The sequence below is a fragment of the Ochotona princeps genome, chromosome 25 (genome assembly GCF_030435755.1).
Source record: "Ochotona princeps isolate mOchPri1 chromosome 25, mOchPri1.hap1, whole genome shotgun sequence".
Lineage (NCBI taxonomy): Eukaryota > Metazoa > Chordata > Mammalia > Lagomorpha > Ochotonidae > Ochotona > Ochotona princeps.
Genome location: NC_080856.1, coordinates 17,404,667 through 17,428,268, shown reverse-complemented (window position 1 = coordinate 17,428,268; position 23,602 = coordinate 17,404,667). Strand labels below are relative to the sequence as shown.

Below are 23,602 nucleotides of genomic sequence, written 5' to 3'. Positions count from 1 at the left end.
ACCAATGTGTTCCAGACTCTTGTCCCCTTCAAATTGAGCATTGGCAGCCCAAGCTTCTAACAGGAGGAAAGTATTGTCTGTGATTTGGGTTTACTCCCTTTTTTTCTACGATTTATTTTTTATTTATTTGAAAGACAGCATTACAAAGAGAAAAGGAGAAAAAGGGAGAGAGAGAGAGAGAGAGAGAGAGAGAGAGAGAGAGAAAGATTTCTTCCCTTCACTGGTTCACTCCCCAAGTGGCTGCAAAAGCCAGGGTCGGGCCAGGCACTCCAGCAGTCTCCTTGAGTGACCAAAGCAGATATTCCTGGGTGATCATCACTGTCTTCCCAGGTGCACTAGCAGGAAGCTGGACTGGAAGTCCAAGAGCTGGGACATGAAAGCAATCTGACACGGAATGCAGTTATCCCACGCTGTGACACAATGACCTCCTCTGTGTCTTCCTACTTCACATGGCTGCTGTTGCACGAAGAGTTTATATTTAAAATTGGCGTGTAATAAGACTTTTGAAGTCTCATGTGACATTTTGTGTCACTGATCAGAACTTGGCCACAAAATCCTAAGTAGCTGTTAGAAAGGCTGTGAAATGCAGTCTGTCAGCTGGGTATGAAGTCTGAATAGAGTTCTGTGAATCTGAGATTGAAGGCAGTTGCTTGAGAATGTATAAGTGGGCTGTGCTATCTCTTTGTAGCTACTGTCCAGAAACCAAGCTAGACAAACCGATTAGTGTCATGAATATCTTGTGAGATATAAATGATGTCTCAACTAAGCTTTTCCTTGAAATGACAAAAAATAAACAATACAATGACGCTGCAAATGAACCTCCTAAACCCTCTATCAACCCTACCTGATTCCTGATTCCCTTCTGGGTCAAATCGAAGACTGCACCTTCTAGGGTAGAGGACAGGAGAAACTGATGGTTCCTTCCCAAGGAGCCATGCCATTTGGGACTGCCCTCTGAAGTCCCATTTGAATCCCCTGTGCTGTTTGAGGTTCCTCTATCCCGCTTCTCTCTGTACCTCGCTGGCATTTTCCGCCCAGGAAGCTCAGCTCGGAGCATCTGCACACAGATTTGCAAAGAATCGCACGAGTCAACTGCATGTTTGCAGGCCTCCCACCTTACTGCTTTGCCTCTGTTCACACTCGTGACTGGAGCCTCACTGCTGTTCCTCCCTGTGATTGTGACTGTGTTAGCTTAGAGAAGCTTGGACTACATTCCCCAGAGTTCCCATTTTCTCACTTTTGGCAAAAGGCCCGGGAAACTCTTGGTGTAAGATTTGGAAGGTGGCAGTGGTGAGGCCACAGCCAGGGTGTTGTGAATGTGAAGGTTGGTGTGGGCTGCCAGGCAAGGCGGCAGCACATGAGTGGTCGCCAAGCTGCAGGCTCACTTGGTTGTTCCGGGGCAGCTGCCAGGCTTGCAGCTCCTGCAGCTGCTGCCAGGTCCTCCCCCTCCCTGTGTCCTGAGCCAGGCACAGTGCAGCTCTGCTTCTGCATGTCACCTACAACACCCATCCAGGGGAGGAAGCAGAGAGAGATGGGTGGGTCCTGCGGGTTCTCATTTGTTTCCACGGGTTCCACTTTGGTTTTGCAGCTTGTTTCCAGTTCTCCTGGTTCCTGATCAGCAGAGCTTGCAGTTCTACCATGACTCTGGAGCCATCACAAAACCAGACAATTTTCTGACGCAGGCTTCTGCCCCAGTTCCTGTCATTACAGGAGGATTAATACTTCTTTGTCACTTTTTTAAAGACAGTAACAAGGCCTGGCATGGTAGCCCAGTGGCTAAACTCCTCTGCTTGCACGCACTGGGATCCCATATGGGCACTGGTCTAATCCCGGCATCCTCTCTTCCCGTCTATCTCCCTGCCTGTGGTCTGTGAAAGCAGTTGAGGACAACCTAAAGCCTTGAGACTCTGCACCTGCATGGGAGACGTGGAAGAGCCTATTGGCTCCTATATTTGGATCGGCGCAGCTCTGGCCGTTGTGGCCACTTGGGGAGTAAATCAACAGATGGAATGTCTTCCTCTTTGCTTGTCCTCCTTTCTGTATATCTGACTTTCCAATAAAAATCAAATAAATCTAAATGCACATATGTATTTCAGGAGAGCAAGTATTCAGCGTAGGTGTTAGGTGCTGGCATTATACATGGCAGTGCTTGGGTTTGATTCCCAGCTCTAGCTCTGGACCTGCTTCCTGCTGATGCAGACCCTAGAGGGCAGCAAGCAATGGCTGCAGTAGTTGGTTCCCAGCCATTCACATGCGATGACTGGCTTCTGGCCGCAGCTGGCTCTAGCCCTTGCTGTTGTGGGGATCTTAGGAGTGAATCATTAGAGGGGAAACTGTTTGCCCTCTAATAAGTAAAACCAGCAACCTGGAAGATGAGATAAGAAATGCTCAAATTCTGGAGGGAAAAGGAAGAGTTAAATCTTAAGTTGTGTAAGGAGAGGAGTAAGAAAGGCCAGAAAAAGAATTTGAAGAAATAAGGATAAAAATTTCTCCTCTCCTTACACAACTTAAGATTTTAACTCTTCCTTTTCCCTGCAGTGAGTTCAGGCTGGATTCCTGTGCTAGGCTTCCACCAGGGTCTCTGTAGCCCCAGCTCCTGGCTCGCCCCTCTCCACCTCCTGTGCTGTGGCTGCACCATTGCCTATACAACCTTTCGCCCACTTTCAGTTTGAGCTGTTCCCAGGATTAGGGAGACACCACATGTCCTAAATAACTAGGCTGTTGCTAGTGCTGGAATCTGCTGTCAGGTTTGAGGACCACCTGGACCTATTTTGACTCATAGGATGCCAAAGTCAGTATTAGTTTCCCTGTGGGACCAGTGCATGCACAGCTCACTGTTGTCCCTCCAGTCTGTCTTTGTACACTGCACAAAATGACACCTAATGTGCCTCTGGTGGCGGTTAGAATCTGTTGGCCGTTAGGTCTGGCTTCTACCCAGACTTAGGATGCCACTTTGGTGCAATGCACTGAGCCAGAAATGAGTTAGCTCCTCAACAATTACAATTTAAATGTGACTATCTCAATAGCAGACTAAAAATCTATGCAGAAAATTATAAAATTTTGGTGACCAGAATAAAAATGTAAATGGAAAGCTGTTCATAAATACAAAGTCTTGTGTTGTAATTCTGTATATTACACATTGCTTTTCAAACAAAATATCACTAAAACTTTTAGAAACATTAACAAGCTGGTCCTAAAATTTTACGAGACCACAGGGCTTCAAGATGGCCCAAACAGCTGTAACCAATAGTAAGAATGATGGATGCAGCTCTGGTGGTCCTCCTACCAGACTGCAAATCCTATTGCAAAGCTTTCTACGATTAAAAGTTTGATAAGGCTCAATGATTGTACTTGTATAAAGCATATAGAAAGGGCTACAAATACAGAAATCTGATATATGAAAAAGGTGAATATAAGATCAACTTTTTAATACAGGGACTATAAAAATAGGTATGATCCCTTCCTGCCCCTCCCAAAACCAGGTATGAAGCTGATGGGTCATAACCTATACAAAGGACATTCCTACTACTTAAAGACCTAAAAGCATGGGTGAATACCATTATATTACAATTTTTTAAAGATAAAGTAGAAATCACAAATAAAATTGGTATTAAAATGCAAAACTTCCATATGACAAAGAAATCATAAAGTAGAAATGCCAAGGGAATAATTTCAATAATTCATATACAGTACCCACCACCAACAGGAAGAACACACACTGTACAATTTGGCAAAAGATGCAAATGGCAACGCAGAGGGCAAGCTCCAATGTTTATCAACAATCTACTAATATCAAAGTGTATCAAGAGCACGGGGCAACAAAAACTCAGACTTTGCTGGTGAGAAAATAAACTGGTATAGGCACTTTGGTCATTTTGTAACAGCAAGGTTACAACTAAAAATGTATTTCACTCTCCAATAGTATGTCAATGACATGCTTTACAGAATCCTTCACATATTCTAGGAAAACTATCTCAGTAAGGAAAAAGGTTTTCCTGTAATGTTTTATCTCCTTCAAGACATTGGATGCAAAGCTTTGTTACACATCTTGTAAGAAAATACTTGAAAAAGGCATTTTGTCTATATTGAACATGGACAACTTTTTCTTGTTGCTGTTCCTGAAAAAATACAGTGCAATTAATTACCTGGCATTTATATTGTATTAAATATTATAAACCAGGTATCACTTAAAATAGAGTTGTGCACAGGTTGCACATAGTAATACTATTCCAACTTACACAAAATATTTGACTATTAGACTTTGGTATTGGAGGGGGATCCCGGATTCAACCTTGGGGAACAATGTTAATGTTCTACCAACTTTTGCCCCCAAACAAAGTTTTTACTGCATTTGACCTGGAAATTATCTTATAAATTGCTTTATCCTGTAATGTTGATTCTAAAGCAGGGAGTAAAAGGAAATAGATTTCCTTTCTCCATTACTCTCATCTGAATGCCCTATTAATTTGTAGTTAATAGGACTTGAAGGAAGTTAGAGATGTTTTTAAGCCAAAAGCTTACTGTGTTCTCTTTGCCCAAAACTATACTTCCTCCTCAGTCCCATGGAATTCAACTAAGAATTTTTTATTAAATGTTGTCAAAAGTCAGTAACCAATAGTTAACATTTATAGTGTGCCTATTATATGTTGAACAGTGTCTTAAAGATTTTACATTATTTAACTGCATCTTTATAAGCTGTCTGTGAGGTCAATATTCTTGCTATTCATATTTTCTAGACAAGCAAACTGAGGCATACAGAAGGTGATGTGTCTACAGTGTATTAGCCAGTAAGTGGTAAAGTCAAGATTCAATTTGGTCCCAGAGCAAACATTCTTAATTGGGAATCTATGCTGCCTAATTGGACAATTAGCATCTATCTGGAAAACTTAGTCTGACAGTTACAAATACATTATTTAAAAAAATGAGATTGAAAGAAAAAGAATAATAGACTCAGTTATCAAAGAATTTTTTTATTCTTTGCCAAACATTTAAAAACATCACTTGATTCTATTTCCTGCTTTAAAGTCAGTTTCACTTTGTACTGCACATGCCTTTAGAGTGAAGGCTTTCTTGTACTGTAACAATCAGAGCACTTTCCTTCAATTTTTTTATTAAGTTGGTTGCATAAAAGATATACATTCCTCATATCAACATTTTGTCACAAATAAAAGCAACAAAACTAAGGCAATAGTAAGCTATGCTTCACATATAAACAATCATATTCTAAGACTAGGAAATCTGAATCCTTGCACAAGAACATTAGGAAGCAATATGTGAGTAAGCCCTGTGTTCAGAATATCCCTAGATGTGTGTGCAGAGTATGCCCACAGTAAAGCTCAGGTTCCTTTATGATGCATAATTCCTTATCATCCACTTGTGAATTAAGAAATAACATTAAGAAACATGAAATCTGAATCATTTATTTTCACAATATCAATGGTAAACTCAAGATAGCCAACTTCATTGACTCTAAATACTAAATATTTCAAAAGAAAAAAGATAATCCTAATTTTTTAACCCTCTGAAAAGGGTATGCCCCCCCGCCAAAGTGGCCTATTTTTCTCTACTTGCAAGGAGACTAGGTCTCAACCTATGCTAACACAGCAGGGCAACACAGGATAGCAAACGTCACCACGAACAATGCCCACACACAGAAGGATCTAGATGAACTGTGTTCTTTCTATGGGTACATGGGGGTACTTCAAAGAAGTTCACGGAAAACATGCTCTATGAAATCACCAGTGTAATACAAGCTTCTGCCTCATGCAACAGAATTACTAAATAAACTACATATCTATTAGAAATGTACAAAGTCCTGCTCTTAACACAATTTTAATACCTGCCTATTAAGTATGACAGGTCATTTAGAAAAACAGAAGCAGAGCATACACCCAGTCTTTGCAATTACATTTTAATAACATGAACAATGTTTAGATGTAAATTTTGAACTAAATATATATTTTCTGTAAATAAAAAAACTTCTATAATCTAGGATTTCTCAAACAAAGACAGATCTGGGCATATGATCTTTACAAACTTAAAGTAGTGTATTTACCAAAGAATTTTCTTCCTATTATGATATGATAATAAATTTTTTTCTGAATGAAGATATACACTAAGGCTTAAGATGTAAACACTTCAGAAAGCAAACAACTTACTGCCTATTTAAAAATGTATATCATCTCATAATAGGCCCCTGAACTTTCAAATTTACATGTAAGAATACATTTACATCTTACATTTCTAGGAAAGACACAGGCTTTATGTAAAAAAAAGCAGCAAAATTTAAAATCCACCAATTTATTGAAAAAGAGCCATTACTTTTATTAGAAACCAATATTGCTTCTCAACATGTTGGCAACACATCGTAGCACAGGCATACAATTCCTACAGTGCACTTCTTCCTACATTCCAGCAGGAGGCGCAACACCTCCTTGACCATGGGCAGTGGAAGTATTCGATGGGCTATGTAAACTTGTCTCCTTGTACACAAACCATGCATTTCCTCCCCAAAGTATCATGTTCAAAAAGCCAAAGATCTATGAAAGAGAAAAATAAAGATACTAACATCTATTTAAAAACCAAGTCCTACTTAAAAACTTTTATCTTTAAATATGTAACATTTTCAGGCAGTGCTATCAGTATGTAAAGTTCAATATATGCAATATAAGGTAAAAAGGGAAGGCTTTATATTTCAATATACAATATTTGGATATATAATGACTTACTCTCATTTTTTCAAAATTTTAACATAAACCCATGATAAAACTTTTAATTTGCATGGTGGTCATTACTACCAAAAATGAGATTAAATGAGAAAATGGAAGCTCTTCTTTTATTGGTTTGTACACAGACTCTAGAATAAAAAGGAACATAAGGAATCCTCATTTTCTTCTTTTGGAGGCTTTCACTTTTCTCCTATCTGAAGGTGTTACAAACTGTATACCTGTTTCTACTTTTCTCCGTCTCCCTCTACTGCCAACCTTTTGCACCAGTCCGATAACTGTAGGCAGAAGAGACATCACACAGGAACTGTATTCCACATCCTGCACTAGTCACTAGGAAAGCAAGTAATCTTCTCAAACGTAAATCTGTGACTAGACGCAAGCATCACGAATAAACTGCAGCTCCCCTATTTTAAGAGTTCTTTTATAAACCTAACAGTGACTTAAAAAGGTCAAGACAAAAATCTTCTGAGTATTACCCTATTATTGAAGGTCAAATGCTTTCTCTTTTTATCTGTACACCAAAACATTTCTTAATGGTTCAGATCAAAGATTTGGAAAGCGAAGTTCTATGATTAGGGCTGGCTCAAATCTTAGCTTGCCATTTACCAGTAGTGTCATCTGGGCAGTTTCATGTTTGAGATGCATTATCCTCAGTTGTAAAAATGAAAGCAACAATTCTACCTTCCAGAGTCTTCCTGGGATGGCTGGATGACTTGAAACAAGCTATAGTGTAAAGACCTTAGCACAAAATGTTAGCGAAAGTCTCACCTTGTCAATTTTAAGACTTAATAGGGATATTTTTCAAATTTGTAACAGGTGATAATATTTTTAAACTTTTATTCACTTTATAAAGGTAAACACTATATTACGGTTCTGATAACAGTAAAAATAAAAAACAAGAGGTCCTTGCAGGGATTTGTTGAAAAATGTTTTCTTAAACCAACATTATTAGTTTTTTTTCCCTGACAAGTGAAGTAAAAATGCACACATACCACTGACACATTTAGGGATCCCATGCTGGTCACAGAGCCAAAGTAACAATGCACTTTCGGATCTTTGCAAGGCAGAAGTTCCTGAACAATGCTGTGACCAGTGGTCACTTTAATATCCGTAAGAGCTTTAGCCCAGGCTGAAGTGCTCACCAACCACAAAAAAGTGAAAATAAGGGTACAAACGAAGTCCTAAAGAAAAACAAGCATGAGTTAAACTAGTGAAAAAGCAACTTGAGAATACTAAATACGAATCACAGACAACCCAGTGGTACTGAGAAATGGCTTTCATGGTTATCCTTCACAGAACAGGTCATGGTCAGTGCAGTATTCATTACTGTTTGCTGTGAGCTGCACACTGTATGACACACAACAGCAAACAAGACTCAACTATCTTCCTCAGGAATCTAAGATCTTTACAACTGCAAATCAAAACTGATGCTATGAGGTAATGAAACATTACATTTTCTCTAGGTTAAAAATCCAATCTTGACCAAGATGCAAAATTCTTTCGTTAGGTGTATTCTTTCTTCCTAATTAGTTGAAACTCACACTGTCTTCTTAAGCTCTCAAGTCACACAGACGATGGCTTTAGGAACAGTACTTTAGAAAAGTATATATTTGAAAAGCAGAGTGAAAGAAAAAAAAAAAAGGTCTTCTGTTCCCTGGTTCACTCCTCAGATGGCTGCGAGCTGGTTGCGAGCTGAAGCCAAGATCCTGGCACTCTAGGCATGGCTTCCACGTAGATGGCAGAGGCCTGAGCACTTCAGCTACCTTCTGCTGCTTTCCCAGCTGCATTACGAGGGCGCTGAATTGGAAGTGGAGCAGCCAGCACTTGGATTGGTGCTCTGGTATTGTGTGAACTGCACAATGCCAGCCCTACAAGATAGTTAGGGTGAAGGGAAGTGGATGAAACTCTGGTCATAGTATAGTATTTTTCTTACACAGTACTATAATCCTGCTACACTCTGTGCACTGCCACATGGAGTTCAGACATGCATGAAACCATAGCTGCCTGTGGCAGGCTGCTCCTAGTAAGGGTATGATTCATAGCAGATTTCTAGGGTATGGGGCAACCTATTTTGTTTGGTCTTGATTTTCCTGGTATTCTTGATCGTCTATGTTGCCTAGAACAATTACTGAGCTCCTGCTACTGAATATAAAAAGTGCAATGCTTACCTAAAAAGACAATGAAAATAGATCTAAAATTTCATAACTGAAACATTCCCAAGAATATATCTTAGAACACAATTGAGGATACTGCTCAAAAAGTGTGTCCTTATTGCGGAAGGCATTGTGGCATATAGCACATTAAGCTGTCAACCTGTAGCAACAACATCCCAGATGGGTGCTGGTTAGAGCCCCAGATGTTCCACTTCCCATTCAGCTCCCTTGTCAAAATACACCTGAGAAATCAGTGGAAGATAGCTCAAGTACTTGGATCCCTGAGCCCATGTCGAAGACCTGGAAGAAACTCCTGGTTCTTGGCTTCAACCCAATCCAGTCCCAGCCACTTATAGCTACTAAAATCAGCAGATGGAAGATCTCTATTTCTCTGTCTGCCTAGATATCAATGTCACATTTAGTTATATCTAAAAATTGGAGTACCTAAAAATATTTGTCAAATGAAAAAACAAAAGAATTTGAAATTTAATTTAGAAGCTGTACTTTTACAGGCAAGAAGCACCTATTATATGAACAACAATACCAATAAAGGAACCAATTTTAGATTATTGCTCTGTATGACTGATAACTCTAAGGCACAAATTATTTTTATTATTTGTATGCTGTAACTACAAGTGTTATAGTTTTATCAGACAGAAAAACCCTTTACTAAAACAGATGAATACACTTTAGAAAGGTAAAAATCTTTAAAAAGATTTATTTATTCTTTTTTTATTGGAAAGTCAGATATACAGAGAGGAGAGACAGAGGAAGATCTTCTGTCTGCTGAATCACTCCTCAAGTGGACACAACAGCAGGAGCTGCGCCAATCCAAAGCCAGGAGCCCGGAACCTCTTCTGGGTCTCCCACACGGGTACAAGGTCCCAAGGCTTTGGGCCATCCTTGACTATTTTCCCAGGCTACAAGCAGAGTTAGATGGGAAGCAGGGTTGGCGGGATTAGATCAGTTACCCGTATGGGATCCTGGCACGTGCAAGGCAAGGACTTTAGTTGCCAGGCTACCACACCCGGCCCAGGAATGTAAAATTTTTAAAAACTACTAGACAAAATATGAGAAGGGCTTACTGCTACATTATCCCAAAATTTGTGGAGACAATGACAAAATGGCAACAGCACACCTTTTGATCACAAATAATTTTAGCCACTATTATTGTGTATTTGATCATTTTAGTCTGTCTTCAATAAGGCTTGGAAAACTTGCAGAAGCTGTAGACTTGTAACGTCATTCCTCTTGAATATATAATACAAACATATACACACTGCAAGTCAGAACACCTGAATCTATCTTTCTTAAACGCATTTACAACCAAGAAGTATTTTATGGTTTCCTTCTTCTCAGATATGAGAAACAGAATGAATATGAATGCTAAACACTACTTTATTTCTGACTTACCATATGCATGCTTATGATCCAGGGAGCAAAAATTAAAAACAGAACACATTATCTTATTTAATAATACATTCATATTTAAATACTGCCTTTTTAAGTACACAAAGAATTAGGATAAATTATTCTCATTGTTAAAAATGATCAATTTCAGAAAAATACCTCTGTTCTCTAAAAAGTCAACAGCACTAACACTCACCTTTCAGCCATTCTTTTACAGTGGAGGTTGAGTTTAAAACTATGACTTATCTCTGAACTTGCCACCGAGAATCCAGATACATTCTAAACTAAAACTCAGAAGTTATTTTATTTCTAGATCATTAAACTCTAAGGCCAAGAAAGGTATCAAAACATCAAATCCAAATACTTTGTTGGCTTCTCAAACGTTCAATATTAACAAATGGACACCATTAAAATTAAATAAAGAGCTATTTGGGTCAGACACTAAGTTAAGGAATTTAGGAATACAGACTAGGAGTGAACAAACTTTACTGAAAGGGGCCATATAGTACACTGTGCCACTACGGCATGGAAGCAGTCACAGACAAAGTATAAATGATAGGGTATGGCATGTTCTAAAAATTTTACTTAGAAACACATCCAGTGAGCCAGATTTGACCTGTGGGCCATTATCTGCTGATCCCTGTTGTGACCAATTAAGCTTACTAGGATATTGTGGAGGCATGAAGGGGGGCATCGAGAAAAAAAAACATAGAAATCAGGAAGACTACTGATACTGTATATTATTTTTCAAGTTGAAGGCATAATTTCTACATAATTTTTCTGCAATCTGTGACCTAATATCACACATTTGAGTACTGAAAAGTTAAGCACAATAAAAAAGTTCAATCTCATGGCAAACACATATGAAAGTTAAATTGATTTGAGTCAAGAATTTTGACATCTAATAAACAAACTTACATAACTTAACACAAAGGATTTTTGTGTAGAAATAGACAAAATGATTACTTACAACCATAGGCAGTTTGCGACTATCTCGGTATCGGTTCGTGTAACCAACATACAGCACAAGGGCACCGATGCAGTACAAGAACACAAGCACTGCGAATGTAACATAGAACTGTGCTGAGGAAGAGTAATCTCCTATGAGGACATGATCTCCCCAAGTCACATTACACAGATTTACATCTGCAGATGCCTGAAATGACGCCTGATTCAACCTGTTAAAAAAAAAGACAAATAAATTATTAGGCTCTCTCAACAGAATTGGACAGACATATATTAATATGACATTTCAAACAAAAAGCAGTCACTAAATCATCAAATATTTCCTTTCAAACAAAGTTCTAGGTCTAAATAAATAGAATTGTCATTATATATGTAAATAAATCAGAGCTGGTAACTGATTTATGACAGATTGACTATACCTGAAGTAAACCCTTCCACATCCAAACAGTAGACTGTATATTGACCCCCAGGAGAGCCAATTAATTATAATACTTCACATTTTAATCTTGGATTAATGTTACTACATGAAAATTCACATTACCTTCAGTTTTCTCTGTTCATAAATCACAAAGATACCACTAAGATTGCTAATAACAGTTCCCTGTAGAACACCTGTATAGGACAAGTGGTAGCAGGCAAAGGCTCTGATGACTGCTAAGTGCTTCTACTTGACACATCGTTTAATAAAAGCTTTTATTATCCAAACATCTTTTAAAAGGTAATATTTCCAATCTACTGGACAGAAAAACTGAGAATTAACTCAGGAAGATACTCAACAATTTTTTAAATAAATCCTGAAGCTCAAAAAAACCCCTTACAAAATGCAAAATTTTTGCTTGAAAGTATGGTAAGATGATAGTGAAACACAGAACTGTTCACTTTATATATAGGTCTTTAAACTACGTGAAGAACATTATTTTTCAGTTGTTAAAAAACATGAGAAATCTGGACTTTGCTCTGTTACACTAAGACAACAGAATAACCTACCTTTTCCTTTTTCTTAAAAACATTTATTTATTTATTTCAAAGGTAGATGACAGAGAGAGATCTTCCATCCTGTGATTCACTGCTCAGTGGTTGCAATGGCCAGGGCTGCGCCAGGCTGGGCCAGGCTGGAGCCAGAGCCAGGAACCGAGTCCATCTGAAACTCGCCATGGGGAACCCAAGTCTGTGGTCTGGAGTTTTCTGCCTCTTGGGCTCACCAGCAGGAAGCTGATCACTAGTGTAGAATAACACAACCTCAACCTAGCACTCCTGTGAGGAAAGCCAGGAATCCTAAGCAGTAGTTCAATCTATTGTGCTAGGATGCCCACCCATTCTGTTTTTTTAATTTCCAATTCCTATTTTGGGATGATAAACATGACTAGGCACAGGTGATGTCATTATAAAGTTTTAAAATTATCTCTCACATGGAAGTCCCTAAATGCTCATTCTCATTTTTCTGTATTTATTTCATCAGATGAGGAAAAACGTTGGCAGACAAACACTGGCCTGTTTCAAGTAGCAATGATCACTCAGAAAAGAGCATGGGGACACGGCACGGTAGCCTAGTGGCTGAAGTCCTCGTCTTGCATGCACCGGGATCCTACATGGGTGCCAGTTTGTGTCCTGGCTGCTCCACTTCTCATCCAGCTCCCTGCTTGTGGCCTAGGAAAGCAGTAGAGGACGGTCCAAAGTCATGGGGGAGACCCAGAAGAAGCTCCTGGCTCCGGATCAGCTTAGCTCCAGCCTTGTAGCCACTTGTGGAGGGAACCAGTGGACGGAAGATCCTTCTCTCTTTATCTCCTTCTAATTCTGACTTTCCAAAATAAATAAATAAATAAATAAAAATCTTTAAAAAATCAGTATGAACTCTAAAATTTCTCCTAAAATTTCTCTCATCAATAATTGCTAGAAATTTTAAAATATATATATATTTGAGACAGAGAGAGAACAGGAAACAGCTTCCATCCTGGGTTCCCGCATTAAACGCCTTCAGCAGCCAGGGACCTGTCAGGGCTGAAGCAATCTCATGGGGGAGACCGGAGCCATCGTGTTTACCTCCCAGAGTGTGCAGTGGTGGGAAGCTGGAGTTGAAAGCAGACAAGGGGATGCATATTAACCTTTAGGTCAAATGTCTGCTAGTGCAGCTGGAAATGTCAATGATTCACTATGAAAATAAAAAATGCGGTTAAACCAGAGAAACAAATAGGTAACTCACCTGAACGGATAACCAAAAGAGGCTGTAATAGTCTCATTGGCAGTAATCTGAGGAGGACAATTCACCAGAACCTCTGTTTTGCCCTTAAAACCTCCACAGGTAGCAAACGTAAAGATGGAGGCAAACTACACAAAATAAGATCGGAAAAAGAAGAAAAAAGGTAGTGAATCCTAAACAAAGGCAATTAAAACATCAAGTACAATGACTACTGAAACTGGCTAACATTTTAGAAATTCTTAATTAGAAATTAAACACGGGGAACATCACTCAAATATTTATTTGCAAGTCTCAACAAATGATTTCACTTTCCTAGGCATAAAAATTAATATTCCAGTCCATACAGTAATTTACTTATTCATACTCCAATATATGTACTAAACATGAGCATGAAATTCAGAAAAACAGCTATTAGTGTCAAAAACAAATGGGTAACTGGAGTTATTTTTCTTTGGAATCCTCAGCTGTAAATCCAAGTGGTTGTTTATGGAGAAGAGATGCTACTTTATCAGTGTGAAAATTTCTTAATCATGCATCTGCTTAAAAAGTGTTAACAATGGGGTCTGGTGCTATAATAGCCTAGCAGTTAAAGTCCTCGTCTTGCATGCGACAGGATCCCATATGGGCACTGGTTCTAATCCTAGTGGCCCCACATCCCATTCAGCTCCCTGTTTGTGGCCTGGGAAAGCAGTCAAGGATGGGCCAAAGCTTTGGGACCCTGCACCCATGTGGGAGACCTAGAAGAAGCTCCTGGCTCCTGGTTTTGATTCAGCTCAGCACCAGCCATAGTGGCTGCTTGTGGAGTGAATCAACGGATCAAAGATCTTCCTCTCTCTCTGTACAGCTGACTTTCCAATAAAAATAAACCTTAAAAAAAAAAAACCAACATAATGATGTTCTCAAATGCTATCTATAATAGGAAAAAAAAACCAAAAAGCAAACAAACAAACCTGAAAACATCCCAAATGTTGACAGGGAAGCAAAGCATCATTCACACAACGCAACAGATAGCCACTGAAACACTGGGGATTATCCAACTGTTTCATACACTTACAGGTTTTTTTTAAATGCATTGTCCATGTATTCACATATATGCATACACACAAACTAGAAAGGTTATACATGCAAATCTTAACAGTGGTCACCTCTCAATGATATGGGAAATCAAACTTCATTCTTCTATCTGTACTTCTTAATTTTCTATGCAAGAAAAACCCAAACACACTGTAATAATAGAGGTTAACCCTTCAGCAAAGGCTGGTGGCTGTTCTCAAAATACATTTCTGAAATCTGGCCACTTCTTACCACAATCATTTGTCCATCACCTCTCGCCTGATTTTATAACAGTGACCTTCCGAATGATCTACCTGATTCAACCTTGCCCCAGCTTCAGTCTACTACCTTATAATCAATTAACAATCCAGATATTCTTTTAAAAACACAAAGCAAAACATTTTACATTGTGCAAACCTCCAATGGCCCCGGAGCACTCTTTAAATCTTAATTCCATGTTGCTGCTTTTCCCCTTTATCTAATCCTTCCATGCACAATGGCCATAATGCAGAAGGCAGCAACCCAGAACTCCATTCCAAGTCTCTTGCGTGGGCGGCAGGGACCCAAGCACTTGGACCCCCTTTTGCTGCCTTCTGAGTGTGTTAGCGGGAAGCTGGATCATAAGCGGAGCAGATGGGACTCAGACTCATACTCATACAGGATGTTGCTGCACAAAGCGAGCCCCAGTCTTTAATAGTTTCAGACAACACAAAAGAAAAGTTGCTAACATATGAAAGAGAAGTTATCTTAGACATATTAAAAAAAAAAGCTTTAACCATATGATACTATTAAATTCAGCTACAGAAAAAGAATTCTCAAAAACCAAAAGTCAACTTTGAATGTAAAACAAGGAGAAAACACTCACAATAAACGTAATGTCCAAAGGACCTATGGGACTGACAGAGCTAAAAGAAACCCCTGTTGATGTGTACTGAGACATGTTCCCAGTGATGCTGATGTGTACTGAGACACATTCCCAGGGATGCTGATGTGTACTGAGACGCGTTCCCAGGGATGCTGATGTGTACTGAGACGCGTTCCCAGGGATGCTGATGTGTACTGAGACGCATTCCCAGGGATGTTGATGTGTACTGAGACGCGTTCCCAGAGATGTTGATGTGTACTGAGACGCGTTCCCAGGGATGTTGATGTGTACTGAGACGCGTTCCCAGGGATGTTGATGTGTACTGAGACACGTTCCCAGGGATGTTGATGTGTACTGAGACACGTTCCCAGTGATGTTGATGTGTACTGAGACACATTCCCAGTGATTTTGATGTGTACTAAGACAAGTTCCCAGTGACACTACCTTGTCAAACAAGGGGAGAGAGAAAAGAAACAGGGAAAGTGTTACTATATAGTAGTACATTCTTACAATGGGAAGTGAAATACCAAAAACTATATGGGAACTATGGTTAGTCATGTTAACACACAGAAACTTTAGAAACTTAATGCTGGGTATAAATAAAAAACAAAGAAAAATCTAAGATTACACAGAGTATAAAAATATGTTTTTAAAGAGCTTTACGTGTCTATATCATTTCTGCCCCTTAATTTTGTTTAAGTCCTACCTGTTGTCACAGCGTCTAACCCAACAGCTCCTTCCTCACATCTCTCACTTCATCCCGATCACCACCCACCTTCTATGGTGCGGCCTCTAAAGCTGCGGGGTCTGGCAAAGTAGCTAGTAGCTGCTTGCAGCTATTCTATGGTGAGAAACTCTCTATAACTAGACACTATGAAAAAAATGTGAAATACCTGATTAACTTCAATATTGATAACTTGCTGAAAAAATACATTATTTAAAGTTCATCTGTTTCTATTTTTTTTTTTTAAGATTTGTTTATTTAAGATTTAGAGAGGAAGAGATCTTCTATCCTGGTTCATTCTCCAGGTAGTCAGGTCAAGAGTAGGCCAGGCCAAAGCAAGCAGCCAGGAGCTGCTCCTAGTAGGGCTAGCATTGAGCCAGCCTGCACTGCTTGCCAGACCAATAGAGGGAGCTGGGTCAGAAGCGGGGCAGCCAGAACATGCATGCACACTCATAAAGGATGCTGGCTTTGCAAGCAGCAGCTTAACTTGCTACACCACAATGTCAGCCTATTTCTACTTTTTTTAGTGTGGCTGACAGAACATTTAAAATTCCTATGTGGCTTGGGTTTTTGCTTTTATTGCATTTTTACGAGCCAGAGCTACTTTAGAATCATGTCATACTGACCTCACACAATTTTTTATGTCAATCCTGTTTAAAGGGATTTTTTTCAATGGTTTTCCAATTCAAGCCATCTTTCCAGATTTATTGGCACTACATTCACTAGTATAGGCGCATATAGGCCAGGTGCTACGTGCTTCTGTCACACAGCACTAATCACTGCACCTGAAACAGTGTGTATCCATACCCTAGAACCACCTTTAATTCTGCCGCGAACGTCCCCGTTCTCTAACAGTTCTCGCGATTCTTCTCCTGCTACCACAGACCTTAACTCTATTATATATTAACTGTACTACAGCAATTCTGTCTCTGTTTAAAAAACAAAATGAGGGTAGGCGTTGTGCTAGAGTGGGCTGGGCATGAATTACCACACCCACATGCAGAGATGGGGAACCTTTTTTCTGCCAAGGACTACTTAGATATTTATAACATTGAAGGCCATAAAAACTATCAACTTAAAAATTAGCTTTCTATGGATTCACTCAATTTTGAGTCCAGCCAGTGGCTGTTTTGGTAGATCAAATGATTTAGTGAGCTTTACAATGCCCTCAAGTCAGGGGTTTCCCACTACTGCCTATGTCACTGCAGTTTAAGCCCTGCTTGCTCAGTTTTCAATCCAGCTCACTGTTGATGTGGCTGGGAGAGCAGCAGAAAATGGTCCAAATATATGCTCCTACCACCCACGCAGGAAGCCAGGGTATGGTCCTGGCTCAGCCCTGACTATTGGTGCCATCTGGAGAGTCAATCAGTGGCCAGAAGCTCCCTCTCTTTCTTTCAAAACATTAAATTTTAAAAAGACAAAACAGGCTTCCAAATTAACGGAAAATTTAGCAAATGAAAGGCATGCTGTGGCTTATTTTATTATTTTAATTTTTTTTTTAGATTTATTTTATTTTCATTACAAAGTCAGATATACTGAGAGGAGGAGAGACAGAAAGGAAGTGGAGCTGCCAGGACTAGAACCAGCAGCCATATGGGATCAAGGCGAGGACCTTAGCCACTAGGCCACGCTGCCGAGCCCACTGTGGCTTATTTTAAAACCATGGCCTTGGGGCTGGTGGCACTGTGGCATAGTGGGCAAAGATACTACCTGTGTGAGGCCAGCACGATGGCTCAATTGGCTAATTCTTCATCTGTAAACACCACTATCCCATAAGAATGTCGGTTCCCGTCTTGGCTGCTGTACTTCCCATTCAGCTCCCAGCTTGTGGCCTGGGAAAACAGTGGAGGATGGCCCAGTCTTGGGATCCTGCACCCATGTGGAAGACCTGGAACAAGCTCCTGACTTTGGATCAGCTCCGCTCCACGCCGGCCATTTGGAGAGTGAACCAATAAACAAATGTATCTTCAAAACAAAACAAAACAAAACAAAACAAAACAAAACAAAACAAAACACCACACCACCTACAATGTAGCATCCTATATGGGTTCTGGTTACAGTCCTAGCTGCTCCACATCTGTTCCCAACCCTTTCTAATTAATCATCTGGGAAGAGCAGCGGAAGATGGCCCAAGTATTTGGGTCCCTATGGTTCACAGCGGAGACTCAGATGAACTTCTGGCTTACTGGCTTTGGCCTGACCCAACCCTGGCCGTTGTGATCTCTGGGGAAACGAACCTCTCTTTCATAACTTTTTTTTTTTTTTAAAGACGACTACAGCCTCTACTCTTCCCTGCCTGGTTAGATTGCCATGTCTTTGTACCTGCTCTCATCCAAAAGGCCTGGCACATCGCAAATGCCTACTAAACTAAGGAAAAAATATTTCTTTAAAAAATTTATAAAAAGCGATTTATTTTTATTGGAAAGTCAGATATACAGAGAAGACGAGAGACAGAGAGAGGAAGATCTTTCATCTGTTGATTTACTTCCCAAGCAGCCTCAATGGCCGGTGCTGTGCCAATCCAAAGCCAGGAGTCAGGAGCTTCCTCTGGGTCTCAGGGTCCCAAGGCCTTGGGCCATCCTGGACTGCTTTCCCAGGTCACAAGCAGGGAGCTGGATGGGAAGCGGGGGCCACCGGGATTAGAACCATGCCCATATGGGATCCCAGTGCTTGCAAGGCGAGGACTTTAGCTGTGAGGCTATCATGCCAGACCCAAGGAAAAATATTTCCAATGATTTAAAAATACATCATAATTCGAACGTCACAGAACCAGCTCAAAGCTTCTTGTCACAAGAATAAAAATGTAGCAGTTCTGATCTTTATCTTATCTTACAGAAAAAAGGGACAAAGTACACATTTTATATTTAACAAAGTACAAAATAATCTGAGTAAATTATCCAGTCAAATCAGCTCTTACTATATTTTACTGCGATTCTGAGCTAAACTGGAAGCTGCATACTGGCAAGTGCACTGCTAAAAACTGGTCTGCAGACACACATGTGTAATCTTTCAAGTATTTATTAACAAACATGAATTTGTTGCCAATATTTTACCAACAGGATAATACACTGGAAAATTTGGATTTCCTGATTTTCCTGACCTTGTGTGGAGAAACTAAGATCTGGTAACATCAGACCCACATTTTCCTAAGGCAACAATCAGATGGCACAGAGTGACAGATACCATGTGGGGTATGTGCTTTTCAGACTGTGTCTTAACAATCTGTCAAGTGGCCAGTAATCAATGACTTAATACTACTCTATTTCATCCAAACAGCTTGTTTTACTCATCTATTTTGAGGGTGGTTGCTACGGGCACTTCAGTTTGTATCACTTGTCTAATATGTAGAGTATATAATATGTTGAGATACATTTTCAAAATAATCAAAAATTATATTTTTCCAATTTATTTGAGAAACGGAGGGAGGGAAGGAGGAAAGGATATAGGGCGCAGGGAGGAAGAGAAGAGTTAGGAAAATCTTCCACCTGCTGATTCACTCCTCACAGGCCCATAACACCCAGAGCTGGGCCAGGATAAAGTCAGCAGAGGAAAGGACAACACTGACACATCTGCATGGTTGGCACAGATGCCAGGCCCCCAAGGTAGGCATCAGCAGGAAGTGGGAACTGGAAGCAGAGCTGGGACTGGGCCCCAGGCACTCCCATATGGGAAGCATGCATCTCAGTGGCCTCTTTGTCATGGCAGTGCCTGCCTCCAATCTCTGGAACCTCTGAAATCATTTTCCCACTCCTGTTTAGCCCACGGAGCGTGACTGAAGTTGCAGACACAGAATTCTGTTTTAACTGCCAAGAACGCAGAGGCAGCATAGTAGCAAGCTTCTTTTTCAAGTCAAAAAGGTTTCATACTCATCATGAAAGTCCCAGGTTAGCAAAGAAAATAGCTGCATTTATCTGTGTGACCACAGGATCCACATCAAGGCATATTCCACATTTAGACAGACATCTGTAACCTCAGGGTTAATATTACAACCCAGTTCTTGAGAGTGTCTGCTTCCAAAGAACCCTGGAATACTAAATTTTAACTGATGTTATAAGAAAATAAAACTTTTGGTTATTGTATACTTGTAGACTTATATAAGGAATTAAAGCTTTACCGTAAATAATATACCACTGGAGCCATGTTAGACTTGGCTGTCAGAGGGTCTCAGGTCTGTCTACTATGCTGGGTAACCTTTGCAGGGACAGATAGTAATAACCGCATTTTTCTTTTTGCTGCATTATCAAAAATATAATGGCTGTCTCTAGAGAAAACATTTATGTAACTGAGCTGTCAGTGAAACTAGTTAAATTTTTATTTTGGGTTAACACAACTAATCTCTCCCACCTTCATAGTCAAATAGTTTCCCTGTCTTCACTTTCTTACCAGATATCCATCCTGACGACTACAATTTCACTTATGATTTTACCCAAACTGCTCTTGTTAAAATCTCACTTTCCTGATTACCAAAATCATTTAAGTCCTTATTTAACTCAGTCTCTCAACAGTACCTAGCAATGTGGAACACTCTCTTCTTGAAATTTGTTTCTAACAGGGGTGTCAAAATATTCTTTTTTCTCTTTCCTGTCAAATACATGCTGAGATATTTTAAATTCTAAGTTCTTATGCACAACTCTACAGGATACAGCCACTTTCACGAGGGGGGTTTTGAAATATTGATGGAAACTTTGCGTTATCTTTTAATTCAATTTTCCACCAACTTTTTGAAAGCCCAATGCCTGACCTAAAGAGATCAAACTCAAAACATCAAAATCCTTACCAACCTTCACTCCAAAAATTCAAACCCCACAATCTCTCTATTGCCCTAGCTGCTAGTTTAGGCCTTCATAATTTCCCAAGTACGAGATTGCCCTTCTTCTAGTTCTGATTTTTCCAATTCATCCTCTACACATTGTTGAGAAAATGCAGAGTATTAAAAAGCAAATCTAATATTCATTTACTCAAAACCCTGGAATGGACCTCCATCCCTTATGACATGAAGCGTGGGCATGTCTCTTTTCATTTATTTTGTGCATACCTTTATATATTTATCATATGGCATTTTCGTATTTGTTTTTATGTCCTTCACGCTTACTCTGCCATAAGGAAAAGCTTCTTACTCATGCTTGTATGCTAGTGTTTAATGTGGTAATATGTGATGCTCAAATATTTGATGAATAAATACGCACTACACCATTAACAATATGCAGTTTTATAAAGAAGTCTCCTGTATAATAATTAGTTCAAACTAGATGCATTTCCTCAAAAAGCTTAGAAGGACCTTTCTCAAAATACATCAGAACCCTATGGAACTATCAATAGTAATTTAAGAACAGTTTTAAGGAACTGACAATACAAGAACAACTGAAGCTGCTTCTTCATTTACGTGAAAAATCTGCACTACTTAAAATCCTTAGACTAAATCTGTCAGGTGTAAGACTTATTCTTACCTTTTACACTGGATTAGCCTAAACATTGTATTTCCCCCCTGAAATCTGCTCAAATAATTTTACATTTAAACACGAACCCAAGTTTAGAATACACATTCATGTGCTTCTGGAAAAACTAATATTTGTGTCAGCATTACTTCAGTTTTCATGATAACACCTAGCAAAATTTAAATTAAGTGCTCATTAGAGAATGGGTGCTGCTGTGTTACTTCTAAAAAGATCTTTCCGTCTCTCCTCTATAAATCTGACTTTCCAATTAAAAAAAAAAATCTTAAAAAAAAAAAACCAACAGCCTAAGCAGGACACCACAAGCTCCTGTCTTTAGTCACTTTCTCACTAAATTAAGGCGTGGGAGTATTTCGGATGTCGCTTGTTGGCCACGAGCGCAACCTGCGTGCACAGGAGGCAGTGGCCAGCTACCCAGGGATTACTGCTTACGGGCCTGAAAATCAGCACCTTCAACCCAACTGCGGGGCCTCGAGGGCTGAAGGAAGCCCGTAGCCCCGCGCCTTGCCCAGCTCCTCCAAGCCACTGCCAAGGTCCCGTGGACAAGCTTCCTTTGATGTGAATTATTGCGAAGGTTCCCAGGAAAAAGCTGACTTGCCCCACGCGGACCTATAAGCGGATGCCACTTGTGTGGCAAGGCCTTCCCGCACGCTCCCAGCCCCGGCTCCGGATTCCCTGCTCCTAGCTTTAACTGGGTTTTAAACCAAAACACCGAAAGTCGGACCAAAGCAGCTTCCGAACGGCCAGCCGGGCCTCAGCGGCGGGTGGCCCCGCACCGGGACGCCCCGGTGGCCCGTCAGGTTTCGGTTGGACCACAGCAGGAAACTTTCTCTTCCTTTACGGGAGGCGGCGAAACCTCAAGAGAAACCTGAACTTCCCCCACCCACCCAGCCCCGCCGCCTCTCTCCACCGGGGCGTCCAGAAGTGCGCTCCGGCGCGCCGGCCACGTTCGTGACCCGACGCCGGCCGCCGCGTCTCTGCCCCGCGCGGGCCCCGGGCCGCGGCCTCCCTGCCCTCTCTCCGATCCCGGCCCCCGGGGAGCGGCGGCGCGACGGGGCCCCGCGCGGGGCCACCCCGCACTCACCCACTCGAGGACCTTGATGAAACCGAGCGGCTCCTTGAGCGGGTTGAGGTTGATCTGGAAGGAGGACATTCTCTGAGGGAGGGAGGGGGGGAAACAAAAAGAGGGAAAAAAAGAAATCAAGACGGCGGGGCGAAGGAGGAGGGGACCGACGACGGCCGAGCAGCCCCGGGAGCGAGGAAGGGCAGGCAGGGAGGGCGGGGAGGGCGGGCAGGGCTAGGAGGAGGGCGGGCAGCCGCGGGGCGGGACGGGGTGGCGGCGGTTGAGCCGCGGCCAAGGCGCTGGGGGCGGAGACGGAGAGGAACGGCTGGGAGGAGCTGGGGGCGGGCTGGGAAGCGGAGGCTCCGCCTGAGCCGCACCTGCCCCAGCCGGCTGATTCGCTGGCGAACCGAGTACATGGTGGACGCCATGCTGCGTGCGGGGGCCCCGCCTCCTTCCCAGAAGCCCAGCCCCGGCGCTCCCGCCTCCTCCCGCGCACGCGCGCGCCCCTCAAGCTGGGCCTCGTTTCCGGTGCGCGGCCTCCCTGCGCTCCGTCCCCCCCCCCGGGGGGGGGGCGAAAAAGACCTCGGTTCACGCCTGCGCGCTGGGGTTTGAGAGGAAGGTTTGAAGCCAGCGCGAAGCCCGAGTTTTCCCGGGGGTCGCCGGGCTCTTCTCACTTGCTAGGGCTCTAACTGTCTTTTCTACAACTTCCTCGGCCCCCGTGCCCCCCTTTTCTCCTCATGATTTCTGACATTTGGCTGAATCTGTCAAGTATTTGACACAGACCAAAGATGCATCTCAAAGATTGTTTAGGCGCCCTTTATTGAAATGGTGGAGTTACCCCCGAACCACGGACTACTGGCTGTGGGGGTATTTAGGACCCACAAGCATTTCTGTGGAAGTTAGACTTAATTCCATGGCTACGGAGCCAAAGCGGAAGGATGAAGAGGGGAAAGTAGGTGTGGCAGGCCAGGCACCTGCAGATGGATGGGC

The 23,602-nt window shown here is 41.4% G+C and overlaps 1 protein-coding gene across 2 annotated transcripts; it reads right to left on the bottom strand.

The window, feature by feature from the left end:
- Positions 1–6,284: 6,284 nt before the first annotated feature.
- SYPL1 (synaptophysin like 1) lies at positions 6,285–23,135 on the bottom strand. Of its 2 annotated transcripts, none has more exons than XM_004598597.3 (6): positions 22,990–23,135; positions 22,634–22,705; positions 13,458–13,582; positions 11,262–11,469; positions 7,721–7,909; positions 6,285–6,539 (listed from the first exon to the last, which is right to left on the bottom strand). In XM_004598597.3, the coding sequence occupies exons 1-6, from the start codon at positions 23,038–23,040 to the stop codon at positions 6,405–6,407; spliced, it is 780 nt and encodes a 259-aa protein (XP_004598654.1). In that variant the 5' UTR covers positions 23,041–23,135; the 3' UTR covers positions 6,285–6,404. The 2 variants fall into 2 exon arrangements, with proteins under 2 accessions (XP_004598654.1, XP_058537448.1); XM_058681465.1 differs by having other exon boundaries at positions 22,634–22,687; positions 22,990–23,077.
- Positions 23,136–23,602: the final 467 nt, after the last annotated feature.